Source organism: Natator depressus, chromosome 7 (assembly GCF_965152275.1).
Source record: "Natator depressus isolate rNatDep1 chromosome 7, rNatDep2.hap1, whole genome shotgun sequence".
Taxonomy (NCBI): Eukaryota; Metazoa; Chordata; order Testudines; family Cheloniidae; genus Natator; species Natator depressus.
The window spans coordinates 104,933,812-104,958,583 of record NC_134240.1 but is presented as its reverse complement, the minus strand read 5'-3'; the positions used below and the strand labels follow the sequence as shown (position 1 = coordinate 104,958,583).

The window sequence follows — 24,772 nt, the reverse complement described above, 5'->3', positions numbered from 1 at the left end:
GCTCTGAGAAATAGCTATTTTGGAGAAGGCTGGGCAAGTCCTTGGATGACTAATGTGAACTGCATTGGCTCTGAAGACTTTTTGTGGTCTTGCCCTTATGAAAACCCACACTATTCATGTGGCGTTTATGGAGATGCTAGCGTCATATGTGCAGGTATGTATTCTCTTTTATTGTATATCTGTAGCGTTTATACTCAGCGAATCAGCTTTGTGTTTGTTGTAAAATAGACTAAGGATTGTATTTTAAAAAGTTTTGTTTTACACTTTTTCTTTCAGTATATATCATATTCTTAGCAAAAATACACTTCAAATATGTAATCCATACTTTAAAGGAAAGTTCATTAGGTGTTGATGTAGATTATACCGATGAGTGATATCATGAACCATCTAGTGTGTGTGTAGGTCAGGAGTTTTATCAGTTGGGTTAGTATGGTCCCAATCCGACAACCCTTAAGGTCAAGGGATATTTCTCCATTAACTTTCGTGGGATTTGGTTTGAGTCACAGGAAGCAGAATTTTATTATCCGTGGGTTATCCCAATGATTAATATAATTAAGTTTTTGTAAACATGGTGTTTCATGCTTCTGCTTTGTTGATTTGAAACATGACATCCTCAACAAAGGACCCATCCAATAGGAATGTCCCATGTCTAAAAGTCTGATGTTTCTGCATCAACAGGTTCTGGACTAACAGCGCCTCCAGAAACAGGTAACTCAAGATTTATACTTTGCCTTGTAAATTATGGACTTGATCCTGTTAGATGCTGAGCAATTTGGCTCTAATTCAGCAAAGCACTTAAGCACAGGCTTAAATGTATGCCCTTAAATAGTCCTATTGCAGTCAGTGAGACCACTCATGTGTTTAAATATTTTGCTGGACCAAAGCCAGACTGCTCAGTACCTGGCCGAATAGGTTCTATATGTTGAACTGCACATCTCCGGAATCTGTACTTGAGTGTCTAAAGGCGCTTACAATGCAGGTATAATAGACGGGAACTCTAACCAGAAGTGTATAATACTGCTATACAAGAGGCTGAGCTGCTGCTATTAAGAACTGAAACAAAGGAGCTGTTAGATGCAATCTCTTACATTTTTTTCTCGCTGAAAAAGAAACAATGTAATGTTTTGAAAGTATTGGTCTTCATTGTAGGCACTGAAAAGTTTTATCTCCTTTGGTTGTGGCTATTAAAACTGTAATAAGTATTGTCATAAGTACTCCTCAGGGAATACAGGAAAAAGCTGATGTACCCAAAACTATAGTTGTGGGCATGGAATTCACAAGAACTACACATCTAGATAAGCCCCTGTTTAGTTGATACTAAATAATAAGAAAGGAAAGATTCCTTCCAGAAGATTCTGCGGCACCACTTTATATTTGGCTCTGTAATAATGTTTAGTCCAGATCTTCACCCCATTTGAATTGGTGTGGCTGATCCAAGTCAATGTATCTACACCGTTGTACACCAGCAGGGGATCTGGCTCTGTGAGATTCCTTGACTATTTGGCACATTCATCAAATTACCCAGTAATAAAGAGATGAACAATTGAGAAGACACCTTTAAACTATAATAATTGTTCAAAGAATAAGAAACAAACAAACACAAATTCCTTCACTATATACTAGGGCTGTCGATTAATTGCAGTTAACTCACACAATTCACTCAAAAAAATTAATCGTAATTAAAAAAATGAATGGTGATTAATCAGAGTCTTAATTGCACTGTTAAACAATAGAATACCAATTGAAATTTATTAAATATTTTTGGATGTCTTTCTACATTTTCAAATATATTGACATCAGTTACAACACAGAATACAAAATATGCAATGCTCACTTTATATTGTTATTTTTGATTACAAATATTTGGTCTGTAAAAATGATCAACAAAAGAAATAGTATTTTTCAATCCACCTCATCCGAGTACGGTAGTGCAATCTCTTTATCGTGAAAATGCAGCTTACAAATGTAGATTTTTTTTTCTGTTACATAACTGCACTCAAAGATAAAACAGTGTAAAACTTTAGAGCCTAGAAGTCCACTCAGTCCTGCTTCTTGTTCAGCCAATCACTAAGAGAAACAAGTTTGTTTACATTTATGGGAGATAATGTTGCCCGCTTCTTATTTACAACGTCATCTGGAAGTGAGAATAGGCGTTTGCGTGGCACTTTTGTAGCTGGCATTGGAAGGTATTTACATGCCAGATATTTTAAACATTCATATATGCCCCTTCATGCTTCGTCCACTATTCCAGAGGACATGCTTCCATGCTGATGGCGCTTGTTAAAAAAATAATGCATTAATTAAATTTGTGACTGAACTCCTTGGGGGAGAATTGTATGCTTCCTGCTCTGTTTTACCCCCATTCTGCCGTATGTTTCATGCTATAGCAGTCTCGGATGATGACCCAGTATGTTGTTCATTTCAAGAACACTATCACTGCAGATTTCACAAAATGCAAGGAAGGTACCAATGTGAGATTTCTAAGGATAGATATAGCACTCGACCCAAGGTTTAAGAATCAGAAGTGCCTTCTAAAATCTGAGAGGGATGAGGTGTGGAGTATGCTTTCAGAAGTCTTAAAATAGCAACACTCCAATGCAGAATCTAGAGAACCCAAACCACCAAAAAAGAAAATCAATCTTCTCTACTGGTGGCATTTGACTCAGATGATGAAAATGAACATGCATTGGTCTGCACTGTTTTGAATCATTATCAAACAGAACCCGTCCTCAGCATGAGCGCATATCATCTGGAATGGTGGTTAAAGCATGAAGGGACATATGAATCTTTAGTGCATCTGGCATGTAAATATCTTGCGATGCCAGCTACAACAGTGCCATGCAAATGCCTGTTCTCACTTTCAGGTGACATTGTAAATAAGAAGCGGGCAGCATTATCTCCTGCAAATGTAAACAAACTTGTTTGTCTGAGCTGTTGGCTGAACAAGAAGTAGGACTGAGTGGACTTGCAGGCTCTAAAATTTTACATTGGTTTATTTTTGAGTGCAGTTTTTTTGTACATAATTCTACACTTGTAAGTTCAACTTTCATATAAAGAGATTTCACTGCAGTATTTTGTAATGGGGAAATTGAAAAATACTGTTTCTTTTGTTTTTTTACAGTGCAAATATTTGTAATAAAAATAAGTATAAAGTGAGCACTGTACATTTGCTCTTATGGAGAAGTTGTTGTTCTCTCTCACCAACGGTACTTATTTCAGTAAAAGATATTATCTGACTCACTTTGTCTCTTTTACAGAGAAGTGCCATAGAATTTAATAGAAAATTATACCCTATCATTTTAACTGTTCTATAGAGTTTTTCATAGGCATTGATATTCCTACTATAAAATTCTATATGGTGATTCAAACACCGATAGAAAGGGCATCATCACTATTAAATTTTATAATTTTTAGAATAATTAGCAAACTCTACTGAGTTCCTATAGATGTAATGTCTGTTAAGTCCAAACCCTTTTCCATTGACACCCCTCCTAGTTTACCTCTTTCTGCTCTGAAGATCCTTCCATTGGTACAGATACATTTCCATGATTTTTATTTTTGTTTGTTTGCCTGTTTTTGTTGAACTCCATTATCTAAAGTCCTGCTATTTGTCTAGGACTTTTCCAGGGGATCTCAACCTGCCCCATCTCCTATTCAGCTGCACTTTCTTCCCTGTTCTTTACTACCAGATGCAGAGTTGTGCTTGTATTATTCACATCCCTGGCAGATGTGTTTGTCTGAGCTGAGCGCTCCTTTGCACTCATCCTGCTAATTAAGGGTTTGATAGTTCCATTTAGGCACAGCCCTGCAGTGGGGGTGGTGGAGAGCCAATACAGGGTCCTAGATTAATTTTTTTAATCGCGATTAATTTTTTTGAGTTAATCACGTGAATTAACTGCAATTAATCAACAGCCCTATATAAAAGTTCTAAATATTATTGTTGTTATGTTGATTTATAATATTTGTCTTTAAATTGTTCAGGAGGTTTTCTTAAGGAGCCAATGTGCATTCAGAGGCTGGGATTTAGAGCATGTTTTGCTCTTCCTCAGCTCTTGCATATCATTGGCTATTTCTATTGCAAATTAATGTTCACCTCCTTGATAGCACAATAACAGGATCCATTGTCATTGTCATAAATGTCTTCTCTAATTGTGCCTTTGTCTTACTACAGCGAGCACCTCTTTCCCTCCAGTGAGCACCACTCTAAACGGTAAGTGTTGTCTCACCTTGTTATAATAAAATTTCTTCTTTTACTAAGGGATTCGGCACCATCGACCTGATCACAAGAACAGCCCTACTAGTTCAGACCAGCAGTTCATCTAGCCCAGAATCCTGTCTTCTAACAGTGGCCAATGCCAGATGCTTCAGAGGGAATTAACAGACCAGGGAAATTTTGAGTGATCAATCCCCTGTCCCAGCTGCTGGCAGTTGGTGGTTTAGGGACACCCAGGGCATGGGGTTGTGTTCCTGGCAATCTTGGCTAATAGCCATTGATGGACCTATCCTCCGTGAACTTCTCATTCTTTTATGAACCCAGTTATACATTTGACCTTCACAACATCCCGTGGCAATGAGTTTTACAGGTTAACTGTGTATTGGATGAAGTAGTACAGCCTTTTGTTTGTTTTAAACTTGCTGCCTATTAATTTCATCGGATGACCCCCCCCCTGTAGTTTTTGTGTTATGTGAAGGGGTAAATAACATCACCATACTCATGTTCTTCATAACATTCATGATTTTATAGATGTCTATCATATTACCCCGTAGTGGTCTCTTTTCTAAGTTTATGAGTCCCAGTCGTTTTAATCTGTCCTTGTATGGAAGCTGTTCTACAACTCAAATCAATTTGTCGCCCTTCTCTGTACTTTTTCTAATTCTTCCACATCTTTTAAGAAATGGGGTGACCACAACTGCAAGCAGTATTCAATATGTGGATATACCAGGGATTTTATTGTGGCATTATGATATTTTTTATCTTATCATCTATTCCTTTCATCATGATTCCCATCATTCTGTTAGCTTTTTTGCCTGCCAGTGCACGTTGAGCAAATGTTTTCACAGAACTACCTGTGATGACTCCAAGATCCCTATCTTGAGTGGTAACAGCTAGTTAAGATGCCATCTTTTTGTATGTACACTTGGGATTACTTTTTCAAATGTGTTTTTCTAATGTTGATCCAGACATGTGATCTGGCCATGGAATCCCCACAGCAGTCAATTGGATTTCCATACATGGATCAGATTCACCCCAGTTGCCAGAAAGTTATGAAAAGGAATGAAACTATGACTAATGTGCTAATAATCATTCCCTTACATCTATTTTAGGGCTGGCATTGCGACTGGTGAATTCATTTAGCAGATGTGAGGGTCGTGTTGAAGTCTATTACGCAGGATCCTGGGGGACAGTGTGTGATGATTCTTGGGATCTCAATGACGCAAATGTTGTGTGCAGGCAGCTTGGATGTGGATATGGTGTTTCAGCAAAGACCAATGCCTATTACGGTCCAGGCTCAGGAAATATTGTTCTGGATGATGTGAGATGCAAAGGATGGGAATACAGTCTATGGGACTGTCCTCATTCAGGATGGCTCTCTCATAACTGTCGTCATTCTGAAGATGCCGGTGTCATCTGCTCAGGTAAATACCAAGAGTTTGCAGGTGTCTTGCAGGTGAATGACCACGCTTTTCACCATGTCAAAGATGTTTTTGAAAGTCACATTACAAGGTTTTCAATACATGAAATACAGTTTTTGGAACTGGATCCCATACCAAAAAGGTCACTTTTCTACTTCCTCAAACATTAGTTCCATGCTTCAATCAGCCAGGCAGTTAGTTCCATGGTGAATGTGATTGTGCTAGCATAGAATAAAGATATATAAGGGGGAAAAAAAAAGGTGTGGGGTGGGGTGGGGGGAATGACGCTAGGATAGCCAAGTACTGCTGATATTAGTCTGAAGTTCCAAAGGGCAGCATCTGTCAACCAGGGTTAGTTTTCTGTTCTGCTAACCTCAGTTCCTTTGAAAGTAGAATACTGTAGTGGTGATAGGGCATGGAAATGGGATGTGGGAAACCTAGATATTATTCATGACTCTGCCATGCCACTTAGCTTCTTTAGGCCTCATTCACCTAAAAAGTAAAATAGGGATAATGAGACATACTCAACTTCATGAAGCACTTAGAGATCCAAAGATGAAAGACCTATTTAAGTTTCAGCCATAATCTTTTGCCATCGAGAGCAGTAAATTTTTCTGGGAATTTTTTCACTGAGCTCAGTGGGGAGTCAGGCACATTTTATGGTGTCCCGTCACAAGATATTACAAATATGGTGTCTTCAAAGTTTTGCTCTACTTGTTTTCAGACATAACATCCTTCAGTAAAGTCATGCAGCTTCGAATGTCATTTCCCCTTATAATGTTATAAATACATCCAAGCTAATGCCAGATTTCCCCCCCACCCCATTCATTAGCAATTTCAAAAAATCATTTGTGATCTGGATCAAAAACCAAATATTTGAAAATTTCAGTCAATCAAAAAGTTGAGAAAAGTATGTTTCAGCTAATTCAAAACATTTTATTTGAATACAATCACAACGTTTCAGTTTGATTTCAGCTCGTTTCACAGTTTGGGGTGTTTTTTGTTGTTGTTTTTTAAAAAAGGAGATTTTGAAACTAAAAGTCATTTCAAAGTAAATAAATGAAATATTTCTTTGACATTTTCAAAACCAAATATTCTTAGTGGGGTGTTTGATATTGTAATATAATTGAACAATGAATTGAAACTAGCATGAATTGTGCAATGTTTTGGTGTTGCCGAATCTGCAATTTTGCTGAAAAAAGTTTTGGCCTAAAAATTTTGCCCAATTCTACGGCACTAATAAATACTAAAAACTGTTAATATAATTTCTTATGTTTCTCTCTACTCGCTGCTGGATATCCAACTTCTATGCTTCTATTATCTTCCTGCAGGATCATCAGGATCCACTCCATCATGGCCCTGGTACACAACAACCGGCAAGTGCTAAGTCATTCTGCTTTCATTAAAATGTTTCTCTCTGATACGGCACTAATAAATACTAAAAACTGTTAATATAATTTCTTATATTTCTCCCTACTCGCTGCTGGATATCCAACTTCTATGCTTCTATTATCTTCCTGCAGGAACATCAGGATCCACTCCATCATGGCCCTGGTACACAACAACTGGCAAGTGCTAAGTCATTCTGCTTTCATTAAAATGTTTCTCTCTGGTAGGGTTCTGTGCTAGAAATGTTTTGAAACTGTAGCCTATGGTTTTAGAGTAGAATTGCCACATGAACTGAAATGAGAGAGGCTAGGTTGAATAGCAATACGAAGGGCAAATTTCAAACGTGGTACAGGTAATAAATGTTTGTCAGTAATTTGTTGAACTGTATAGGTCCATTACAAGCACCCTTACTCTTACATATTATACCCGGAGAACACTGAGGTGTGGAGAGCAAATATAGTTTTTTTCAATCCATCCGACTCTCTTACTTTTGTTCCACCACTCCACCCTCGAAGAGAAGAAGATCCTCATATTTAGGTTGCCCACTAGCCTTTCTGCCAAGCATCTAAATAGGTCATTTCCCAGGGGACAGTCTAAGGGACTGTCCTCATTGAGGATGGTTCTCTCATAACTGTGGTTAGTCTGAAGATGCCGGTGTCATCTGTTTCGGTAAATACATTCTTTTTTGTTTTGAATGAAGAGTCAAATATTTGAGATTTTCAGTAAATCAAAAAGTTGAAAAAATATGTTCCAGATTATTCCAAATATGTTATTTGAAAAAAAGAATAACATTTTGGTGTGATTTCAGCTATTTTTACAGGTTTTGATTAAAAAAAGGAAATTTTGAAACTCAAAGTCATTTCAAACTAAATGAAATATTTCTTATTTTTAAAAAGAAATGTTCCTAGTGGAGTGTTTGAAATTTGTATTTAATTGAACTATTAATTGAAAATGGCATGAATTGCACACAATTTTGGTGTTGCCGAATCTGCAATTTAGCTGAAAAAACTTCTGGCCTAAAAATGTTGTCCAACTCTACAGCACTTATAACTGAAGCTATAATTTCTCATGTTTCATCCTTGCAGCTGCTGGACATACAAGCTCTCCGACAACAGGTCAACTCATCACTTACATGTTGTCCATCATGACACAAAATTTTAATATGCTGAAATGCACATGTACAGATCACCACTGAATTGTATTTTAGGCAGAGCTGGTAGCGCCACTTATCGTTAAGGTTGACTAACACTTTTTCCATGATAAGACCCAAATTGTAGTTGCTTATTACTTTGCCAAACCTCAACCATTAAGGCTTAACTCCATTTGTGCAAGAGACTGATGTATTGTGGGATGTGTCAGGGTTCCCTCCCCACTCTGAACTCTGGGGTACAGATGTGGGGACCCACATGAAAGACCCCCTAAGCTTATATTCTACCAGCTTACGTTAAAACTTCCCCAAGGTACAATTCCTTTGGTTGTGCTTGGATGGTATTGCTGCCACCACCAAGTGATTTACACAAAAATTCAGGAAAAGGGTCACTTGGAGTTCCTGTTCCCCCAAAATATTCCCCCAAGCCCCTTCACCCCCTTTCCTGGGGAGGCTTGAGAATAATGTGAGTATCGACCAGACCCTTTGTCTCTAGGACACTGAAAATCAAACAGGTCCTTAAAGGAAGAACTTTATTTAAAGAGAAAGTAAAAGAATCGCACCTGCAAAATCAGGATGGAAGGTAATTTTACAGGCTAAAAAAAAGATTTAAACACAGAGGATCCCCCTCTAGGCTCAGCTTCAAAGTTACAAAAAACAGGAATAAAACTCCCTCTTAGCATAGGGAAAAGTCACGAGCTAAAACAAAAGATAATGTAATGCATTTCCTTGCCTTTACTTACAATTTCTGTAATTTTACATGTATCATTTCAGGTATGTTTTCAGGAGATGTTTTACCTGCTTGGTCTCTCTCTCCATTCAGAGAGGGAACAAACAAAGTCCTGGTCTACACTGGGAGGGGGCGGGGGGAATTGATCTAAGTTACGCAACTTCAGCTACATGAATAACATAGCTGAAGTTGACGTACATAGATGGACTTACCGTGGTGTCTCCACCGCAGTGAGTCGACTGCTTCCACTCCCCCGTCGACTCTGCCTGCACCTCTCGCTGAACTGGAGTACAGGAGTCGACAGGAGAGCGCTCGGGGTTTGATTTATCGCGTCTAGACTAGACACGATAAATCGACCGCCGCTGGATCGATAGCTGCCTGCCGATCCGGCGGGTGGTGAAGACATACCCAAAGAGAGCCCAAACAAAACCCCCACCCCCGGATCTGAAAGTATCTTCTTTCCTCATTGGTCCTTTTGGTCAGGTGCCAGCCAGGTTATTTGAGCTTCTTAACCTCTTCAGTACATCTGGCCACGAGGGATTTTATGCTTCTGCATACATAAAGGTTGTTACCCTTCCCTTTATATTTATGACAGGACATTTCAGTTAAACATTTTAGCTGTTACAAAAATAAGAGTAGGGAAAACATGTTGTTTTGCCCAGGTTAAAAACATTCTTCCAACTGTTTCACTGAAGAGTTCTAGTGCTTCCAGGATTGGGTGTGGGGATATGAAATTTAGGAGAAGGGATGTGCATTTTGCCATTCCTCTGAAAATTCACCCTAGGTCTCTAGTTATGCTTCTGTTATCTTCCTGCAGAAACTCCGGGATCCACTCCATCATGGCCCTGGTACACAACTGGCAAGTGCTAAGTCATTGTGGTTTCATTAAAATGTTTCTCTCTGATAGGGCTCTGTGCTAGAAATGTTTTGAAACTGTAGCCTGTGCTTTTAGAGTAGAATTTCCAAATGAACTGAAATGAGAGAAAGGACAGGTTGAATAGCAATACGCAGGGCAAATTTCAGACGTGGTACAGGCAATAAATGTTTTGTTGAACTGTAGAGGTCCATTACACACCCCTACTCTTGTATACTGTACCCTCAGAACACTGAGATGTGGAGAATAAATATAGGTTTTTTTCAGTCCATCCAACTCTGTCGTTTCTGTTCCATCACTCCCTCCCGAGAAGAGAACAAGATCTTCACGTTTAGATTTCCCTGCTAGCCTCTCTGGCCAGAACCTAAATAGGTCATTCCCCAGGAGACATTAAGGCACTTTTCTGACTCTTAAGATATGGTCATTCCCCTGATTTTGAAAGGAAATATCTAGCATGATAACGAAAGAAAAGGAGAAAACATAGGCATAATAACAGTGAGCAACAAGAGTTTATGAAGAACACACCTTGGGAGAAAAAAAAGATTGCTTTTTAAATGAACACAATGAATGAAAGAAGGCAGTAGAGGTAATATATCTGTACTTCAGTAAGATGTCTGGTACACTGTTCCAGAAATATTGCGTAGAAGTTTGAATCTGATTTAACTTCAGTACGTTCAGGATTTGTGGGTTCTCTAATTGTCCCTTCTTTGTCTTTTCTTGCAGCAAGCACTCCGTTTCCTCCGGGGAGAACCACACCAAGTGGTAAGTGCTGTCTTGCCCTTGATTTACTAAAATTTATTTTTTTACTGTGGGATTCGACATCAAACTGATCCAGATGTGTGACCTGATCTGGACATGTAATCCCCAGAAGTGGTCAAAAGTGGTTTCATATGTGGGTCAGATTGACCCCAGTTGTCACGGTTTTACCAAGAGGGAAAGAACTAACTAATATGCTAATAATCATTCCCTTACATCTATTTTAGGGCTGGCATTGCGACTGGTGAATTCATTTAGCAGATGTGAGGGTCGTGTTGAAGTCTATTACGCAGGATCCTGGGGGACAGTGTGTGATGATTCTTGGGATCTCAATGACGCAAATGTTGTGTGCAGGCAGCTTGGATGTGGATATGGTGTTTCAGCAAAGACCAATGCCTATTACGGTCCAGGCTCAGGAAATATTGTTCTGGATGATGTGAGATGCAAAGGATGGGAATACAGTCTATGGGACTGTCCCCATTCAGGATGGCTCTCTCATAACTGTCGTCATTCTGAAGATGCCGGTGTCATCTGCTCAGGTAAATACCAAGGGTTTGCAGGTGTCTTGCAGGTGAATGACCACGCTTTTCACCATGTCAAAGATGTTTTTGAAAGTCACATTACAAGGTTTTCAATACATGAAATACAGTTTTTGGAACTGGATCCCATACCAAAAAGGTCACTTTTCTACTTCCTCAAACATTAGTTCCATGCTTCAATCAGCCAGGCAGTTAGTTCCATGGTGAATGTGATTGTGCTAGCATAGAATAAAGATATATAAGGGGGAAAAAAAAGGTGTGGGGTGGGGTGGGGGGAATGACCCTAGGATAGCCAAGTACTGCTGATATTAGTCTGAAGTTCCAAAGGGCAGCATCTGTCAACCAGGGTTAGTTTTCTGTTCTGGTAACCTCAGTTCCTTTGAAATTAGAATTCTGTAGTGGTGATAGGGCATGGAAATGGGATGTGGGAAACCTAGATATTATTCATGACTCTGCCATGCCACTTAGCTTCTTTAGGCCTCATTCACCTAAAAAGTAAAATAGGGATAATGAGACATACTCAACTTCATGAAGCACTTAGAGATCCAAAGATGAAAGACCTATTTAAGTTTCAGCCGTAATCTTTTGCCATCGAGAGCAGTACATTTTTCTGGGAATTTTTTCACTGAGCTCAGTGGGAGTCAGGCACATTTTATGATGTCCCGTCACAAGTTATTACAAACATGGTATCTTCAAAGATTTGCTCTACTTGTTTTCAGACATAACATCCTCTAGTAAAGTCATGCAGCTTCGAATGTCATTTCCCCTTATAATGTTATAAATACATCCAAGCTAATGCCAGATTTCCCCCCCACCCCATTCATTAGCAATTTCAAAAAAATCATTTGTGATCTGGATCAAAAACCAAATATTTGAAAATTTCAGTCAATCAAAAAGTTGAGAAAAGTATGTTTCAGCTAATTCAAAACATTTTATTTGAATACAATCACAACGTTTCGGTTTGATTTCAGCTCGTTTCACAGGTTTGGGGTGCTTTTTGTTGTTGTTTTTTAAAAAAGGAGATTTTGAAACTAAAAGTCATTTCAAAGTAAATAAATGAAATATTTCTTTGACATTTTCAAAACCAAATATTCTTAGTGGGGTGTTTGATATTGTAATATAATTGAACAATGAATTGAAACTAGCATGAATTGTGCAATGTTTTGGTGTTGCTGAATCTGCAATTTTGCTGAAAAAAGTTTTGGCCAAAAAATATTTGCCCAATTCTACGGCACTAATAAATACTAAAAACTGTTAATATAATTTCTTATGTTTCTCCCTACTCGCTGCTGGAGATCCAACTTCTATGCTTCTATTATCTTCCTGCAGGATCATCAGGATCCACTCCATCATGGCCCTGGTACACAACAACTGGCAAGTGCTAAGTCATTCTGCTTTCATTAAAATGTTTCTCTCTGGTAGGGTTCTGTGCTAGAAATGTTTTGAAACTGTAGCCTATGGTTTTAGAGTAGAATTGCCACATGAACTGAAATGAGAGAGGCTAGGTTGAATAGCAATACGAAGGGCAAATTTCAAACGTGGTACAGGTAATAAATGTTTGTCAGTAATTTGTTGAACTGTATAGGTCCATTACATGCACCCCTACTCTTACATATTATACCCGGAGAACACTGAGGTGTGGAGAGCAAATATAGTTTTTTTCAATCCATCCGACTCTCTTACTTTTGTTCCACCACTCCACCCTCGAAGAGAAGAAGATCCTCATATTTAGGTTGCCCACTAGCCTTTCTGCCAAGCATCTAAATAGGTCATTTCCCAGGGGACAGTCTAAGGGACTGTCCTCATTGAGGATGGTTCTCTCATAACTGTGGTTAGTCTGAAGATGCCGGTGTCATCTGTTTCGGTAAATACATTCTTTTTTGTTTTGAATGAAGAGTCAAATATTTGAGATTTTCAGTAAATCAAAAAGTTGAAAAAATATGTTCCAGATTATTCCAAATATGTTATTTGAACAAAATAATAACATTTTGGTGTGATTTCAGCTATTTTTACAGGTTTTGATTTAAAAAAAGGATATTTTGAAACTCAAAGTCATTTCAAACTAAATGAAATATTTCTTATTTTTAAAAAGAAATGTTCCTAGTGGAGTGTTTGAAATTTGTATTTAATTGAACTATTAATTGAAAATGGCATGAATTGCACACAATTTTGGTGTTGCCGAATCTGCAATTTAGCTGAAAAAACTTCTGGCCTAAAAATGTTGTCCAACTCTACAGCACTTATAACTGAAGCTATAATTTCTCATGTTTCATCCTTGCAGCTGCTGGACATACAAGCTCTCCGACAACAGGTAACTCATCACTTACATGTTGTCCATCATGACACAAAATTTTAATATGCTGAAATGCACATGTACAGATCACCACTGAATTGTATTTTAGGCAGAGCTGGTAGCGCCACTTATCGTTAAGGTTGACTGACACTTTTTCCATGATAAGACCCAAATTGTAGTTGCTTATTACTTTGCCAAACCTCAACCATTAAGACTCAACTCCATTTGTGCAAGAGACTGATGTATTGTGGGATGTCAGGGTTCCCTCCCCACTCTGAACTCTGGGGTACAGATGTGGGGACCCACATGAAAGACCCCCTAAGCTTATATTCTACCAGCTTACGTTAAAACTTCCCCAAGGTACAATTCCTTTGGTTGTGCTTGGACGGTATTGCTGCCACCACCAAGTGATTTACACAAAAATTCAGGAAAAGGGTCACTTGGAGTTCCTGTTCCCCCAAAATATTCCCCCAAACCCCTTCACCCCCTTTCCTGGGGAGGCTTGAGAATAATGTGAGTACCGACCAGACCCTTTGTCTCTAGGACACTGAAAATCAAACAGGTCCTTAAAGGAAGAACTTTATTTAAAGAGAAAGTAAAAGAATCGCACCTGCAAAATCAGGATGGAAGGTAATTTTACAGGCTAAAAAAAAGATTTAAACACAGAGGATCCCCCTCTAGGCTCAGCTTCAAAGTTACAAAAAACAGGAATAAAACTCCCTCTTAGCATAGGGAAAAGTCACGAGCTAAAACAAAAGATAATGTAATGCATTTCCTTGCCTTTACTTACAATTTCTGTAATTTTACATGTATCATTTCAGGTATGTTTTCAGGAGATGTTTTACCTGCTTGGTCTCTCTCTCCATTCAGAGAGGGAACAAACAAAGTCCTGGTCTACACTGGGAGGGGGCGGGGGGAATCGATCTAAGTTATGCAACTTCAGCTACGTGAATAACATAGCTGAAGTTGACGTACATAGATGGACTTACCGTGGTGTCTCCACCGCAGTGAGTCGACTGCTTCCACTCCCCCGTCGACTCTGCCTGCACCTCTCACCGAACTGGAGTACGGGAGTCGACAGGAGAGCGCTCGGGGTTTGATTTATCGCGTCTAGTCTAGATGCGATAAATTGATTCCCGCTGGATCGATACCCAAAGAGAGCCCAAACAAAATCTCCACCCCCGGATTTAAAAGTATCTTCTTTCCTCTTTGGAAGGAGGAGTGTATAAGTCTTATGTCACTTAAAGCTCTGCATTAAGTAAAACTTGTTACGTTCCAAAGTTGACTGTAGATTCAGTTTTCATTGAGGCTGTAATTTTTGTCTCCAGTGCACCAGGTGTTTCTTCAAAAATTTACTTCCAACCTGAATTAATAACATTACGCTTTTTTCCTTCTGATAATGTTATCCTTCTTCCCTGAACATTTTCTTTGGCCCATATTTTATGTCTTCAGGTATATACATTTAGTGCCTAATCTTGAGGTGCTGAGCATTAAATGAGACTGTGAGTGGGATCAACAGCGGATCAACAGCTCTTGGTATCAGATGCTCGTCATAGAGCACCTTTTATAAAGACCATTGAAGTTATGGGAGGCTTTCCTTTAACTTCAGTAGGTTTTGACTCTGAGTGATAAATCATATACAAATATATGCAAAAGTAAACTATAAATGACTCATATGTATTTTTTTCTTACATTTTTTTCTGCAGCAAAATATACTTGTGGTGGTGTCCTTCAGTATTCATCTGGGACATTTCAAAGCCCATTCTACCCTGGAAATTATCCAAACAATGCAGATTGTGTGTGGGAAATAGAAGCAGTGAGCAATTACCGTATAACACTTTCATTTAGAGATATCTCGTAAGTAAAGCACTAATTTTCTGGGCAATTCATGGGTTCAAAGTCATTTGAAAAGTTCAAAGACTTTTCTAACTGGTACCCTCTCCATTTGAAGGGCATTTCTCAACAGGGTTTAACAATTCTATGTGACCAGTAAAACTAAAATGAAAATAGCATGAATGGAGTATTTGTTGTTACTTGTTGAGTCCTAACAAAGTGAAGGGTACCATACAAGATACAAAATGAGGACAATCTCTGCCATGAACACTTTGCAGTCTGAAGGGCTTAATCTGAGATTTATGTGCTGCTTTGTGATGAATGCTTAAATAGAAGTTTACAAAATAGTTTACAAAATGTTCATGTTTATTCCCCAGGACAGAAGGTGGTAGATGCCAGTATGATTACATAGAGATATATGATGGACCACTCTACACTTCTCCTTTACTGGGGAAAATTTGTTCTGGTTCCTATCTCACATATACATCGTCCTCAAACTTGATGACAGTTCGATTTCACAGTAACTCGATTATCACAAACAGAGGGTTTCGTGCTGCCTATTACACCGTTCCAGCAGATCAGAATACTAGTAAGTTCATGTTTAATACGGAACTTTGCTTTTCAGCAGACAAGCCTATTTATTGATTTTATTTGATAAATAACCCTTGATTAATGTTCAACCACCTCAGTATAGTACCACTCACTGTCATCTTTCACACTGTGTGATTAGTGACCTATTACTTTCAGACAATAGTTTGATTTTCTTTAAATATGAAACTGTTTGTTATCAAATTATTTTTGGACATTTTCTCTTATATTCAGCCTAAATTTACTTTTTCACCATCTCATTTCATTACTGTTACTTATGGCCCCTTGTACTACCTAACTGCTCATTCTCTTTGCGTCTGATCCTAGTCCTGATGCAGGCAAAACTCTCATTGCAATCACCCCAATTCATACAGTATGAGTCAATTTCATGTCCTCCCCCCAGCTCATTAGTTATTTATCTGAGGTTAATGCCTGTTTAGCACTTTACTGATACATGTTTAGTATTAGAATTATTTATATTTAGAATCATTCCCTGCACTTCCTTTCCCAGTTTTTGATGATCTTCCATGAGTCCCCTGCAATTTTTTCACATCTTCAGCTACAGAGGTACCCACAAGTGAACTTGAACAACTTTCACAGCCAGTCAAAACCTGATCCTTAAGTCATCATTCAGGGAAAACTCCTATTGTTTTCAGTGTGTCTTTTGCCCAATAAAAGACTATACAGGATCCAGTCTCTAGTGAAGGTCTATCACTTTGATGCTCATTGATGTGAGTCAGCCTCTGCACATGTATCTCCAAACCCCATAAGGCTTATGTAAGATCATAGATGTAAACCCCTGATTCTGCAACCCTTACTTATATTGAATAGCACGTAACTGGTTAGTTCCATTGGCTGATCAGGATAATTCATTATTGCAAAATAGCTGTCGACCAACACACCAATTTCATTTTACTTTACTGTTTGTCTTCACCTCCCCTTGTGTTTAGATCATTCTCTCCCACAAATACTGAAAGTATTTAGTTCATGTCCTTAATAAAGGCCATGGTAATATTGTCCTTAATTTTACTCAAGGAAAATTCCAAGCAACTTCAAGTGGACTTTCTCTTGACTCCAGAATTTGTTCTGCTATGGTAACTGTGATTCATATGATCCTTAACACTGATGAGAGACTGTTGCGGTTCAATGACAAGACAGCACAAAGCTTTAAGCAAGCAAGCAGGCTGGTCTGCCAACGGACTGGTCCTGTCAGCTTTCCTCCCTCTCCTTTATTCTTCCTCTCCCCCCGCGCATTACATTCTCCAACAGATAAAAGGAATACACTGGCTTTGTTTAACATTCTTATTTACCAATTTCTATCTACTGCATTCCTTGCTCTCGGGCCTTGAGCCCAGTCCTGGGAGGCTTTCCACGGTTCATGTCATCTGGGCGAGATTCCAAGGTTCATGCCCTTGAGAGGAGCTGTGTGTGCACAGCTCCTACACAACACTCCGGGTGTGCCCTGAATGTTGCCAAGTGCATGAACCTTGTATGAATCCTACAAGAGACTCTCTCTGATCACAAGGAGAGAAATTATAATTTGCAGATTTTCTTCATGACAGTTATCCACAGCCTAAACCACAGGTCTCTGGTGCATAATTTGATAATTAAGACATAAGAAGGGTGAAATCATGTGGTTTGTCTTACGAACACCCTCCCCTCTCCCAACATACACACAGAATAGATAGCAGCAAATGTATTGGTTGAACATTTAATTATTGCTGTATGCCTGAACGCACTAATAATATGTGTTTTATCCACCCACCAGCTCTTCTGTGCTTGCCAGAATACATGCATGCGGTTGTTAGCAGAGCCTATCTCCACTCACAAGGCTACATTGCAGAGAATATCAGCTTGAATGACCCTTATTGTAAACCAATTGTTACACCAAACTACGTTATATTCAACATACCATACAATGGCTGTGGCACAAGACGAGAGGTATGAAGTTGAATATTTAGCAGCCTGTGTAAGTAGGTCTGTGCAAACTGCAGAATTTATTTATTGAAACCTGCTGTGGTTCACAGGAGTTACAAGTGAACCAATGACTGCAGATTCAGATTCACTAAACACTCCCACCTAGTTCTTTCTCTGCCGGAAGAAACTCCTTACTTATTCCTCATAAGGTCAAGCTACAATATTATGGGACAGGGAGGATATGTAAACAACCTCAACCCATGTTCACAGACTTTTTTCGAGCATGAGCTGACGTTCACGAATAGTCAAAATACTTGGCATTTACATAGGCTCCTGTTCAGCAAGGTACTTACACATATCTATTTTAAAGCATTCACTTCAATAGGACTACTCATGTGCTTTAAGTTAAACACATGTTTAAGTAACTTACTGAATCAGGACCTTTGTTCATGTCATGTTCAAACTTTGTACTAATGTTAACTCAGTTGGCTGTATTTGGGTTCAATGAAAATATTTTTTCACATCTCAATGTAATCACTGTATTATACAGCCAACAATTTTGTTTAAAATGTGTTGTGAATCGAAATGACCAAAGTACATTTCTTTTCAAAATACTTTCGATGGAAACAATGCTTTTAAAATGCGTGGTATTCTTTGGGTGCATCAAAAGCATAATGGTAATTGTGGCAAAAATTACTACATTAGATAATTCTGTGCTTACTGTGTCAAACAGGGAAACAGCAACACTATCATGTATTCCAACTTGATCAAAGCAACCTCTTCCGGTTACATAATCAAAAGGGAAAAAGATCTTCACTTGCATATCAACTGCAAAATGCTCCAAAACACATGGAAAGAAATCATGTACATTGCTGAGGATGTTCCTGAGGATATTAAGGAGGTCAATGAAACTCAGTACAGCAGATATGACGTGAACATTTCATTTTACGAATCACCATCTTTCTCACGGCCAGTGTATGACTCTCCATACTATGTTAGATTGAACCAGAATGTATTCCTTCAAGCTTCAATTAACAACGCTGACCCAAATCTGGTGTTGTTTTTGGACACCTGTGTTGCATCACCTGATTCCAGTAGTGTTACATCCACCACCTATGATATTATCAGGAATGGGTAAGGACTTTCTGAGCAGTGATTAACAATGGATCTGTACACGCAGTTCTCTATCTGTTTTGTTTATGGAATAATTTGAATAGGGACAATGTGAATTGATTTCAGTTCCCTATGCCAATAAACTGTTTAAAAAACTTTTTTGGCCAATCCTGGCAAGACATGAGAAATAACAATAGAATGATGTTTAGACCATGCAGTCAGGCAAGATTCCACTCAAGCATGTTACATAGTAACTAGAGAGGTGAATTCAGTTGTGATGTAAGCAGATTTTGTCCCAAACTCCATTGAGAATGAATGAATGAATTTTCCAATTTCTCCAATGAATTTTCACCTGCCTACATCAAGATTGAATTCAGCCCCAAATAGTTTGTCTATAGAATTCAACTATGCATTTTCAAAATATTCTGATTCTCTTTTTTTTTTTTAATTATTATTCATTCTTGTTCTGTTCTTGTATTTTGTACCATACTGGAAATGTTATTTCAAATGACTAATTCAGTGCTTGATTCAAATGACAGAAGTTTAATGTTCCTGCTTTCCTATATGTCTCTCAGATGGCCCAGAATTGTTCATGTGGCTTGGCTTAAACCATTTCTTGTGGAAAAGTTAGATTAATGAATTATAGAAAACAAATTAGATTCTTAGATCTGGTAAGAAAAAAAGTCACTGTTCTCATCCATTATGGCATTTCCTATGCTTCTACGCTTTACCTGCCAGAATTTCAGTAGGCTTCTCCATTATCACTAGATTCTACGTCCTTCTGGGTATGAAAGGGTAAATCTTTCAGGAGCAGGTCCCATTGTCAATAAATGTCTGACTCATTCACTTACTGGTGAAATTCTAATTGTATATAAATAATGTGGAATAAATAATGAAATTTCAAAATAATTCAGCCAGGTAGTAGAAGTTAAGTTTTAAGGAAGCCACCTGCATGAACTCTTATCTATTGTATAAGATAAAAATTAAATATTCAGACCAGCCCTTTTAAGAAACGATATGATAAAATCATTCAATGCAGAGAAAGTCAAATATTTTAAAACTACCGGTAATAATATTTATTTAAATTAAAACCCAAAAGGAAATAAATTTATCATATCTAAATTCAACCATCTCTTAAGTACGGTATCTGTAGGTGACACAAATATTGGCATGAATATAACATAGAAACACATATTGTACAGTATAAACTGAGATTTTTATAAAAATAATTCGATACCTTGAGATCTTTATTATGAGAGTGAGATCGTTAGTATTTGTATGCAATGTGTTGACCATATGACAACTTTTCACCTTATTTTGAGTTATCAGTGTATTAACAGATAAATTGAGTTCCTTTTCATGGTGGTTAAATTGAATCAGAATGCACTGGTGTGGAATTTTGGCATTAGTCAATGCTGACAGGAAAGTGAAGTTTACTAGAATTTTGTTCTGTGAAGCACCTGTGCAGCTGACTAACTAGAGATTGGGTTCATTGGAAATGTTGACTTTCTTGCTTCTGCTTCATCCAAAGCAGAAATCAGAGGAATGGGAGTGAGTTGGATAAAATGGCACAGAATGGAAGAAGGAATTTATCATCATTATTGTTCATATCTAGTAGCACCTAAAGAACCCAATCAGGCATCAGGGCTTCATTGTGCAAGGAGCTGTATAACCATTTAGTAAAGAGACAGAGCCTGCCTTTCAGAGTGGAGCTGGTAGAAAAAATTGTGAATAAAATTTTTCCTGCAAAAAACAACTACTGTTCATCAAAGCTGAAAAGTTTCTCGGAGATGTATCCGTTCTGACAGAACTGTAATTAGGAAGGGTTTCTCAGGTGAGACAAAGAGAGAGACCTAAGCCAAGTGGTTAGGCTGCTTGCCTGGGCTGTAGGAGACCGAGGATCAAGTCCCTGCTATGCTGGGGGAACTCTGCAGAGCTGGGACTTGACCCATCTCCTGTGTAACTGCCTTGGCTATTCTGGGTTGGCTCTCTCTCACATATGGCTTTTTTTCATGGAAAAAGTGGGAAAGATCTCATTTTTCGTCTGCATTGGAACAAAAACAAATTTCAAAATTGTGTGTGAAATGAAATTGTTGTTTTCTGGCCAGCCTCACTTAAGAGCTTAAATCGTGGTTACATTTTCCCCTTAACAGTAACAATTAACACCCTTTGCATCAGCTGCTCTACGGGGGTCACATGCACTGCAGCCTGGAGATATAAATAAGCAGATCTGGGCTCTTTCCATAGATTAGTTGCCAGGACACCTCTAGGTGACTCCTTTGCAACTTGGCTCTCCTGGGCCCTGATCCTATAAAGACTTATACAGAAGCTTAACTTTAAGCATGCGAGTTCAGTAAAACTACTCACATTCTTAGGCATGCACATAAATACCTTGCTGAATTAGGGAAAGCAATATTGTATGTTTTGCTTTCAGAAAAGTCAATGCCACTATTTTAACCTCTTTCATTTTCTATTCTTACTACGAATACATATTTTTCTCCCTTTCTGTTAATACAGTGTTAATTTTTTTAAATCTTTGCACATAAGAAATGCTTAATGTCAGTGATTTATTTTTGTGCGTACACATGAAGATTAATTTTATTTATTTGTTTGTTTATTTTAGATGTGTTAGAGATCCAACCTACGGTACATACTATTCACCCTACAGCTCTACCATCCGGTTCAAACTTAATGCCTTCAAGTTTATTAACCAATATTCATCAGTTTACCTGCAGTTTAAAATGGTGGTGTGCAGGGTATATGATTATTCTTCCCGATGCTACCAGGGTTGCATACCCAGGTCCAAAAGAGATACAAGCTCTTACCAAGAAAAATTGGATGTTGTTGTTGGGCCAATTGAGCTTTGGAAAGATGGCACTGAAAACAGGAATGCTGGTAAATGCAAATAACGTTCTCTAGTATTTAGTATAAAGTTCTGTAAATCACTTTTCATTTCATTTCACAAAATCTTTGTATGTCAGTTTACTTCTGATTTCTAGCACTGCAGCATGCTTTTACTAGGTTATTATCAGCTCCATTATAAACACCAGACACTTGTTTACTGACTAATAGCATCTGCATTAGTTCCTTATTTAGCACATTTCAAATCCATCATTTTAAATCTGCACATCCCAAAAATGCTAATTGAATCAATTATTCAGGAAGAAAGATGAGATGCAGTCCATCTCCTTATTATAGCTTCATTGATTTAATTATCCTCAAACTCTTCAAGCATTGTGGTTATCATGGCTCACCTTGACTATCTCCAGTAACGTGAAACCTCAACCTTCCTTGAAAAGTGATTCCATTCCCTAGCTAGTTATGATGTTTTCTTAATATTGAACCTAAAACATCCCTGCTGGCAGTTCAGTTCATGAAATAGTCTTTACTAATATAAAGATGGATTGTTGTGTCTAGAATGTCTTCTATAAAATAGAGTGAAATTGATTTATTTCTTGACCTGATCTAGAATGTAACTTTACAATTCAAGTTCTGTTTGTCCTGGTATCTTTGGCAATAACTAGAGCAGAGAACGAACTGAAACCAAAACTCTCTCTCTCAACTCACAGAGCTGGACTATTCTGAGCATCAGGAAGACGTGGATTCCCGTGATTCACTTACTGCTACTGCTGGTCATTCCCATGCTCCATTTATTGTTACGGGTGTGGTGCTTGCAGCTGTTATTTTCACTCTTGTTGGGTTTCTTTTGAAAAGTAAACTGAGGAGACCCATTCCGTACCAGATAATGTGAGACGCTAAAGACACCAGCATCTGGCAGACAATGATATCTCAGGGCATTTACATAATGATTCCGTTTCTAGCCTTTGCACTCAATAACTTTTATATGACAATTTGCACTTCAAAGAAAAAGTATGACAAACTTACTGTATGAGGCTACACTCTGAGTTCTGGTAAATTCAGGCTAGAGATTGGCCTGAGGTTAAAACCCCACCTCCATGGAAAAGTTTGAATCCAGATTCCAATTCTGTAACCAGCTGCCATTTCCAAAAATGGACTGAACCCAAGCCCAGTATTTGACCTACTAGCTCCCTCCTCTCAATCTAGAGCCAGACTTTGCAGCTCAGGACTATCTCCAATCTAGATAGACGAAAAATACTATCTATAGTTTTCATGGTATTCTGCAGTGAGATTCAACAGAGCAACTCTTGTAATATAATGAATGTGTAAGCAGGAAGAAGGGTCCAGAGGTTAGAGCACTAACCTGTGGGGTGAGTCACTGTTTCACCATAAACAGCTTGTGTGACCCTGGGCCAGTCACTTAATCTCTCTGGGCCTTACTTCCCCATCTCTAAAATGGGGATAACAGCACTTCCCTATCACATGGGGTGTTGTAAGGATAGATACAATTAAGATTATGAGGTGCTCAGATATTACTATGAAGGGAGATATAGAAGTATATAAGATCAATAGATAGTACTTTGATTTGACAACTTTATACATAAAAAGGGCAATCTGATACTGGTTTTTATGTTTTATGCATACCTAGTATATCTTATTCATACCTGGCACATTTCAGTCACTTCTGATCATCAAGATATTTAGATTCTAATGCAAGTTTTCTCCCTCATAATCCTCCTCTCACTTCCTTTCAAAACCAGTGTATCTAACACCTGAAATATTCTGACATAGAAATTGTGGTATTTGCAGAGATGGGGATAAAATCTACATGTGGCAACACCAAATGATCCAAGGTGGTTTTATAGAAGAAAGTATTTTTATTTAGTAATCAGCTATGCCTGGAAAAGAAATACAGAAAACATACATCCAGTTACATATGGAATTGCTAAAACACCCTGTTTTAGATTATCTTGGACATTCCTCTTTAAGGTTTAATTTCTCTTTGAGACAAATGCAATATATTATGCTACTTTGTAAAATGGGATGATTTCCAGTCTAAATTAATTTCATATGTAAACATAGCAATTTACAATCAGAAGTTGGAAGTGTTTACAAAGCAATATTTCTATTGGTGTACTTGCAAATAAAATGTCTATGCCTCTGAGTTCTGAACTAATGCTTTGCAATATGAAGAATATGATCTGTCATAAAGAAACTTTTCAGAATATCAATTTGTGCTTTCGTTTTTTCCATTTCCAAAACAGGGGTGGTAAAATCAGTAAGTACATTTAAACAGGCTTTTATAAGGAAATGAGATATTTCTGCCTTTATCCAGTATAAAAAAATTATGGAGAATCAGGGTTTAAGAAGTCAGCTATTTGAATGGGATAGGTCACTGATGTTTGATTCAGAAATTTTCTCTCTCCAAATTTTTCTAAAACAAACAAGATTGCAGTGGGGAACAGCGGGGACTGCAAATCAGCCATTTGCAGCTCCCTGATCCTGAGGCTCACCCTATGCCAGAGGACTATGGCCCCTAAAGAGTCATCCACAGGTCAAGATTCACTGGAGCATATTGGTGCTCTGGTGGTGCTTACTCCCACCTCCTCTATGTCACCAAAGGCGGGGGTTGCAGGGACAGTAGCATAGCACCTGGTTATACTAGCTCTATTCACTAGCTGGGGCCTGGACCCACACCAAAAGAATCATCAGCTGGGGAGATGCAGCAGTTTTCCAGCTCTGCGGTGTGTCCAGAGCTGTGGAGAGATTCTGACCCATTCTTTTTAAAGGTTTCAGAGTAACAGCCGTGTTAGTCTGTATTCGCAAAAAGAAAAGGAGTACTTGTGGCACCTTAGAGACTAACCAATTTATTTGAGCATGAGCTTTCGTGAGCTACAGCTCACTTCATCGGATGCATACTGTGGAAACTGCAGAAGACATTATATATACAGAGACCATGAAACAATACCTCCTTCCACCCCACTCTCCTGCTGGTAATAGCTTATCTAAAGTGATCATCAAGTTGGGCCATTTCCAGCAGAAATCCAGGTTTTCTCACCCTCCACCCCCCCCCCCCCACACACACAAACTCACTCTCCTG

General features: G+C 38.3%; 1 protein-coding gene across 1 annotated transcript; it reads left to right on the top strand.

Annotated features, from left to right (window-relative positions):
• Positions 1 to 23,770, top strand: LOC141991354 (scavenger receptor cysteine-rich domain-containing protein DMBT1-like). Its single transcript, XM_074959651.1, has 16 exons — positions 1 to 154; positions 679 to 708; positions 4,172 to 4,210; positions 5,326 to 5,637; positions 6,966 to 7,010; positions 8,065 to 8,138; positions 10,419 to 10,536; positions 10,758 to 11,069; positions 12,399 to 12,443; positions 13,351 to 13,380; positions 15,069 to 15,219; positions 15,573 to 15,784; positions 17,552 to 17,724; positions 18,434 to 18,834; positions 21,437 to 21,708; positions 22,383 to 23,770. Exons 1-16 carry the CDS (start codon positions 46 to 48, stop codon positions 22,562 to 22,564), a joined length of 2,505 nt encoding a protein of 834 aa, XP_074815752.1. The 5' UTR covers positions 1 to 45; the 3' UTR covers positions 22,565 to 23,770.
• Positions 23,771 to 24,772: the final 1,002 nt, after the last annotated feature.